At 46.1% G+C, this 8,157-nt stretch overlaps 1 protein-coding gene across 1 annotated transcript; it reads right to left on the reverse strand.

The window, feature by feature from the left end:
• Positions 1-4,542: 4,542 nt before the first annotated feature.
• LOC101733647 (beta-1,4-galactosyltransferase galt-1-like) lies at positions 4,543-5,989 on the reverse strand. The gene has a single exon (XM_031891536.1). The coding sequence runs from the start codon at positions 5,936-5,938 to the stop codon at positions 4,583-4,585; it is 1,356 nt and encodes a 451-aa protein (XP_031747396.1). The 5' UTR covers positions 5,939-5,989; the 3' UTR covers positions 4,543-4,582.
• Between the last annotated feature and the right edge of the window lie 2,168 nt (positions 5,990-8,157).

Here is an 8,157-nt window from a genome sequence, read left to right on the forward strand (position 1 = left end):
CTGTTCTGCCCCCAATAAGGGGTAATTATATCTTAGTTGGGATCAAGTACAGGTACTGTTTTATTATTACAGAGAAAAGGGAATCATTTAACCATTAAATAAACCCAATAGGGCTGTTCTGCCCCAATAAGGGGTAATTATATCTTAGTTGGGATCAAGTACAGGTACTGTTTTATTATTACAGAGAAAAGGGAATCATATCTTAGTTGGGATCAACTAAGCGCCAGTTGGTTGCTAAGGTGCCCAAGACCCTAGCAACCAGATAGCTGCTAAACTATCATATTATTATAAGTAGTGCTCTCAATGTATCATGTATTCAAAAACTGGTTTAGAGAGCTATTAAAATAATGATATTAGTAAGTGAAAGCCTGGCATTGGAAAGGCTAATTTATACCCAATTATTTTGTAATTGCTGAGCTTGTCGTTGCACCTCTGACTCAATGTATGTCACAAGCGTACATATTAAGCATCAAATTTTATTGTACATACAAGTAATTCCTGCGCTGTACATTTGAAATTGTACACGAGCGGGAGCTGCCATCTTGCTTGCTACAACAACGAGATTAAAAATGAACTGTTAGTATAATGTAGAGTGATATTCTGATGCAAATTGCAATTGGTCTTCATTTTTTTAGTTATTAAGCATTTTATGTAGCAGCTCTCCAGTTTGGCATTTCAACAGCTGTCTGGTTGCTAGGGTCCAAATTACCTTAGCAACCAGACAGTGATTTTAATAAAATACTGATATATGAATAGTAGGGGACTGAATAGAAGGATAAGGAATAAAAAGTAACAATAACAATAAAACTGGAGCCTCACAGAGCAATAGGTTTTGGCTGCCGGGGTCAGTTATCCTGTTGCTAGGGCTCAAATGACCTTAGCGACCACAGAGAGGTTTGGATGAGAGACTGGTATATGAATAGGGGAGGGGCTGAATAGAAAGATAAGGAATAAAAAGTAACAATAACAATAAAACTGGAGCCTCACAGAGCAATAGGGTTTGGCTGCCGGGGTCAGTTATCCTGTTGCTAGGGCTCCAATGACCTTAGCAACCAGGGTGTGGTTTGAATGAGAGACGTATGAATAGGGGAGGGGCTGAATAGAAAGATAAGGAATAAAAAGTAACAATAACAATAAAACTGGAGCCTCACAGAGCAATAGGTTTTGGCTGCCGGGGTCAGTTATCCTGTTGCTAGGGCTCCAATGACCTTAGCGACCACAGAGTGGTTTGGATGAGAGACTGGTATATGAATAGGGGAGGGGCTGAATAGAAAGATAAGGAATAAAAAGTAACAATAACAATAAAACTGGAGCCTCACAGAGCAATAGGGTTTGGCTGCCGGGGTCAGTTATCCTGTTGCTAGGGCTCAAATTACCTTAGCAACCAGGGAGGGGTTTGGATGAGAGGTTGGTATATGAATAGGGGAGGGGCTGAATAGAAAGATACGGAATAAAAAGTAACAATAACAATAAAACTGGAGCCTCACAGAGCAATAGGGTTTGGCTGCCGGGGTCAGTTATCCTGTTGCTAGGGCTCAAATTACCTTAGCAACCAGGGAGGGGTTTGGATGAGAGGTTGGTATATGAATAGGGGAGGGGCTGAATAGAAAGATACGGAATAAAAAGTAACAATAACAATAAAACTGGAGCCTCACAGAGCAATAGGGTTTGGCTGCCGGGGTCAGTGACCCCCATTTGAAAGTTGGAAAGAGGCAGAAGGCAAATAATTAAAAAAATATAAAATGAAGACCATTTGAAAAGTTGCTTAGAATTAGGCATTCTATAACATATTTGTTTTTAAGTAGATGACGTTCAGGCCCAGCTCAGCAGTATGGCAGCTCTCGCCGCTGTGCATAAATGGCAATGAGCCGCTTCTTTTGTCTGCGGACTATTCCGCAGCTTCTTTCTTCCTGTGTACACTCACATAAGCACAAGCGGAATACTGGAGTATGGGATTTATTCCTTACAGTCCAATGATACAGCGCCAGTACTTATCCCTCCTTGGAAGGGTCAGAAGAGAAATCCAAAAAGTAAAAAGGAGAATAATCCCATATCACCTATACTGAAGTACAGGAGTCCTTGTCTGTCTGCCCCCAAGGCTTTATTTTGAGAGGAATTTGAGAAAGGCAATGACATCTAGGAAGTTATGAATGGAAAGTGAAAGTGAAGAGGCGGGGCAGGCAATATTTGATTGACAGCTGGGATTTTTTAAAATGTCTTTATAATGGGTGTGGGTGTGTTAATAAAAAGGAGTTTGGGTTTGAAATGGACTTTTATTATACTACTTTTTTTTGTCTGGGTGACAGGTCTCCTTGAAACTGCCCCGTACATTCAAAGATGGTGGGCGAAATCTGATTGGTTCCCTTGGGCTGGTGGGAAGGAACCAGTCATGGTAAAGCTAGTAATCTAGTAAATCTAGAGCCACTGGGCTTGCTGAATAATCATCCGAGCAGCTTCTTCAGTTCTACTGACTGGTATGGGAAGTCCTCGGCATATGTACTCTTCCACTAATCCGAAACAAGGGCGGAGGCCTCCGACACCACCTGTCTGCTACATACATCTGTATCCCGGCAGTTTCAGAACACCTCCCACATCCATTTGTGCAACTCTCACAAGGGTAACACCGGTCTCTATGAGTTGCACAATACCTTGGTAAGCCTATCACAGTACCCACAGCATTCCAACCTGTGTGAGTGTTAGGTGGCACCTCTCCAAGGAGTTACAATGTGCCATTGTGATTGGATTTGTGCAGTGATCCCCAACATGTTGCTCACCAACCCCTTTGATGTTGCTCCCAGTGGCCTCAAAGAAGGTGGCATTTTTACATTCCTGGCTTGGGGGCAAGTTTTTGAAGCCCAGAGAGACCGTTTTACTCCAAGCAGAGCCTCCTACAGGCCAGTAGTCCTCAAGGGGCTACCAAGTAGCCAATCACAGTCCTTATTTGGCATCCCCAAAGCACTTTTTTCATGCTTGTGTTGCTCCCCAACACTTTTCACATCTAAACGTGGCTCACAAGTAAAAAAGGTTGGGGATCCCTGGATTAGTGGAAGAGTTTATATGCCGAGGACTTCCCATAGCAGTCAGTTGAACTAAAGAAGCTGCTCGGATGAGTAGAAAAATGTGTTTGGTAAAAGATTTAATTATACTAGATATACCCTAAAGCCCTAGGGTAGTGCTGTCCAACTGGCAACCCGCGGGCCACATGCGGCAGCATAAGGCAGGCAGAGTATGGCATACACAGGCAGGGTAGGGCAGGCAGAGTATGGGACACACAGGCAGAGTATGGCACACACAGGCAGGGTAGGGCAGGCACAGTATGGCACACACAGGCAGCATAGGGCAGGCAGAGTATGACACACAGGCAGGGTAGGGCAGGCAGAGTATGGCACACACAGGCAGCGTAGGGCAGGCAGAGTATGGCACACACAGGCAGCGTAGGGCAGGCAGAGTATGGCACACACAGGCAGCATAGGGCAGGCAGAGCATGATAAACAGGCAGCATAGGGCAGGCAGAGTATGACACACACAGGCAGCATAGGGCAGGCAGAGTATGGCACACACAGGCAGCATAGGGTAGGCAGAGTATGACAAACAGGCAGCATAGGGCAGGCAGAGTATGACAAACAGGCAGCATAGGGCAGGCAGAATATGGCACACACAGGCAGCATAGGGTAGGCAGAGTATGACAAACAGGCAGCATAGGGCAGGCAGAGTATGGCTCACACAGGCAGCGTAGGGCAGGCAGAGTATGGCACACACAGGCAGCATAGGGCAGGCAGAGCATGATAAACAGGCAGCATAGGGCAGGCAGAATATGACAAACACAGGCAGCATAGGGCAGGCAGAGTATGGCACACACAGGCAGCATAGGGTAGGCAGAGTATGACAAACAGGCAGCATAGGGCAGGCAGAGTATGACAAACAGGCAGCATAGGGCAGGCAGAGAATGGCACACACAGGCAGCATAGGGCAGGCAGAGTATGGCACACACAGGCAGCATAGGGCTAGCCAGAGCATGGCACACACAGGCAGCATAGGGCAGGCAGAGTATGACAAACAGGCAGCATAGCTCAGGCAGAGTATGACACACACAGGCAGCATAGGGTAGGCAGAGTATGACAAACAGGCAGCATAGGGCAGGCAGAGTATGGCACACACAGGCAGCATAGGGCAGGCAGAGTTTGGCAGGTTTTTGCTGTACTACCACCATTAAAATGGGTATGATCATGTGATAACAAGTGTGTGGTTTAAAGCAGGCATGGTTTATAAAGGGGGAGTGGTCAAACTTCCATTATCGGCCCTCCACCATGTAGGCCGGAAAAATTTCGGCCCTCTGTACCACAGAAGCTGGACATCACTGCCCTAGGGGATGGCAAGTAAAGGCTATCATTGGCTATTTGGTAGCCCCTATATGGACTGGCAGCCTACATAAGCCTCTGTTTGGCAGTACACCTGGTTTTTATGCAACCAAAACTTGCCTCCAAACCAGGAATTGAAAAATAAGCCCCTGGGAGCAACCAAGGGGTTGATGAGCAACACATTGCCCCCCCCCCCCCCGAGCCTCTGGTTGGGGATCACTGCCCTAAAGAGTGCATTTTCCCAATTGCCTTGCTTTCCGGACATACTTCCCTGCTGTCCCAATGCCAGGTCTTGCGGAAAAGCCACTTGACTTTTTCTTACGTGAAGTTACCATTTGAATGACTTGGTCAACGTTCTCAACCAAGTCCGTACAGTAGTTCAGCAGCGTTGTGTCGCGTATAAGCTGACTCTTCTTTAGCCAGGGCTGCTCGGGTTCTCTACAGTGATATAGGAACGCTTTGTCTGGACTAACATGCACACTCCGAGCGTTGGCCATGAGTACCGAATGGACCGAAGTCTGAATGACCGTCCTCGGTTTGACGATCATTTTGCGGTTGTTAAAGATAAATCTCCTCGACGGCTCCCAGTAAAGGTGCTGCAGTATGTTAATGCCCGGTACCGACTCCCAATCCTTTGCCTCAAAGTCGGAATCGAGCACCGTCTTTGGAAAGATATGGTTTTCGAAGAGGAACACCCCGGCGTTGGGATTATCTGCTTCCAGAGCCGCCATCATTGCCGTCCAGTCTTTGTATTTAACTGGCAGGATAACCTCATCCGTGTCTATCAGCGCCACAAACTTGCTGCGGTACATATTGCGGTAAACGCAGTCGTTGAGCGCCGCTATTTGTCCGTAATAACCAATATCTTTAGGCTCCATGGTATAGTGCCACTTTGTGGATACGCTTAAGTAGGCGTCAATCGGCCACTCCACGATATCGACGATCCCCTCGGCGGCGTAATACTGCAGCGCCTTCTCCATCAGAGCGCTGGCGCTGTTTTTGTAGATGGTCACCCTCTGAACCCCCATAATCTTGTACATCTCAATGGACTGGATGAACTGCAGCGCGTTGCTGTAATTCCCGAACATGGTGGACATGCAGACGGTGAAATCAGACGTTATCGGCTGGCTGTCGCGGTTTTTGATCTGGAACGCCGGGAGGTTATCGTCCTTCGGATAGTCGTTCTTGAAAAAAGAGACGTGGGACGAGGCGCAGGCGTTTGGTTCCGCGCAGACGATATCGGCGGTGACGTAGGGGAAGCCAAACCTGTCGGAGTGAAGGTTGACGTAGGCCGGGACGGCGTTTCCATCCAGGGACGTATTGCAGTAGAACAAACAGTAGAACCCCGCTGTATTACTATGGTGCACGATGGCAATGGTGCGGATATTCTTCCCAACCCTGTCGTCGTAATACGCGTGTATAATAAAGGTCTTATTGTCACCCAGCGGGGTAATATTCTTTTCTGCTCTCTTTATTTCCTTGTATTCTATATTCCATTTGGACGCCACCATTCGGTGATAATATACCGAGGTAAGGGTGATCATCACTAACAGACATCCGGTGAAGCATATTTTTCTCATTTCTTCCGCTTTGGAATTTATTTTTTTGACCTTTTTATCTCGTGCCGGGGGAACCTGAAAAAAGGCAACACGTGATACATTACTATTCTGTGCTAAACGAAATATAACCGTAAAAACGGGACGTTAGGACGGTTATCAATTTATATTTATTGATTTATAAAAGGTCGAGTATCGGAAGAAATAAGATTTCCATGTCATTTATTAAAGCCATTGTTAAGAAGAGTTCAGTGACTAGTGCTTTTATATGGGCACAGAACCCCTCAGTGACTGCTAATATCCTTATCATTTACAGTAGGGGGTACATTATCCCTTATAATACATGAGTGATACTCAGAGTTCCCTGTATAACTCAGCCTGCAGCCTTGTGCCTTTATATGGGGGGCACAGAACCCCTCAGTGACTGCTAATATCCTTATCATTTACAGTAGGGGGTACATTATCCCTTATAATACATGAGTGATACTCAGAGTTCCCTGTATAACTCAGCCTGCAGCCTTGTGCCTTTATATGGGGGGCACAGAACCCCTCAGTGACTGCTAATATCCTTATCATTTACAGTAGGGGGTACATTATCCCTTATAATACATGAGTGATACTCAGAGTTCCCTGTATAACTCAGCCTGCAGCCTTGTGCCTTTATATGGGGGGCACAGAACCCCTCAGTGACTGCTAATATCCTTATCATTTACAGTAGGGGGTACATTATCCCTTATAATACATGAGTGATACTCAGAGTTCCCTGTATAACTCAGCCTGCAGCCTTGTGCCTTTATATGGGGGGCACAGAACCCCTCAGTGACTGCTAATATCCTTATCATTTACAGTAGGGGGTACATTATCCCTTATAATACATGAGTGATACTCAGAGTTCCCTGTATAACTCAGCCTGCAGCCTTGTGCCTTTATATGGGGGGCACAGAACCCCTCAGTGACTGCTAATATCCTTATCATTTACAGTAGGGGGTACATTATCCCTTATAATACATGAGTGATACTCAGAGTTCCCTGTATAACTCAGCCTGCAGCCTTGTGCCTTTATATGGGGGGCACAGAACCCCTCAGTGACTGCTAATATCCTTATCATTTACAGTAGGGGGTACATTATCCCTTATAATACATGAGTGATACTCAGAGTTCCCTGTATAACTCAGCCTGCAGCCATGTGCCTTTATATGGGGGGCACAGAACCCCTCAGTGACTGCTAATATCCTTATCATTTACAGTAGGGGGTACATTATCCCTTATAATACATGAGTGATACTCAGAGTTCCCTGTATAACTCAGCCTGCAGCCTTGTGCCTTTATATGGGGGGCACAGAACCCCTCAGTGACTGCTAATATCCTTATCATTTACAGTAGGGGGTACATTATCCCTTATAATACATGAGTGATACTCAGAGTTCCCTGTATAACTCAGCCTGCAGCCTTGTGCCTTTATATGGGGGGCACAGAACCCCTCAGTGACTGCTAATATCCTTATCATTTACAGTAGGGGGTACATTATCCCTTATAATACATGAGTGATACTGAGAGTTCCCTGTATAACTCAGCCTGCAGCTTTAGTTCAGTATTCGGACAAATCTTCCACAAAGGATTCAGGGTTTGGCCGGATCCTTAGATAGCTGATAGGCTGAATCCCTAATAATGGCATTTTCTAAGTTGCTCAGCTCGTTTCAATTCGCATTTCAATATCTGTTTCCTAGTTGGCTGCCAAAAAATATAAACGTGTAACTGATTCAGAATGATACCTGCCCCCAGTTGTGTTTTTAATTATCAGAAACAAGAAACACATCTCTTCTACGGTAATACGTCTCAATGTTATTGCCTACTTTAGCTTTAAGAAGGGGCTGGGTGGGTATTTAGCAAGTGAGGGAATACAGGGGTAGGGGGGATAGCTCTCAGTACAAGTGAGGGAATACAGGGGTAGGGGGGATAGCTCTCAGTACAAGTGAGGGAATACAGGGGTAGGGGGGATAGCTCTCAGTACAAGTGAGGGAATACAGGGGTAGGGGGGATAGCTCTCAGTACAAGTGAGGGAATACAGGGGTAGGGGGGATAGCTCTCAGTACAAGTGAGGGAATACAGGGGTAGGGGGGATAGCTCTCAGTACAAGTGAGGGAATACAGGGGTAGGGGGGATAGCTCTCAGTACAAGTGAGGGAATACAGGGGTAGGGGAGATAGCTCTCAGTACAAGTGAGGGAATACAGGGGTAGGGGGG

The sequence above is a fragment of the Xenopus tropicalis genome, chromosome 8 (genome assembly GCF_000004195.4).
Source record: "Xenopus tropicalis strain Nigerian chromosome 8, UCB_Xtro_10.0, whole genome shotgun sequence".
NCBI lineage: Eukaryota > Metazoa > Chordata > Amphibia > Anura > Pipidae > Xenopus > Xenopus tropicalis.

Coding starts and splice junctions, on each gene's coding strand:
- LOC101733647 (XM_031891536.1), bottom strand. CDS start 5,938: ATGAGAAAAATATGCTTCACCGGATGTCTGTTAGTGATGATCACCCTT.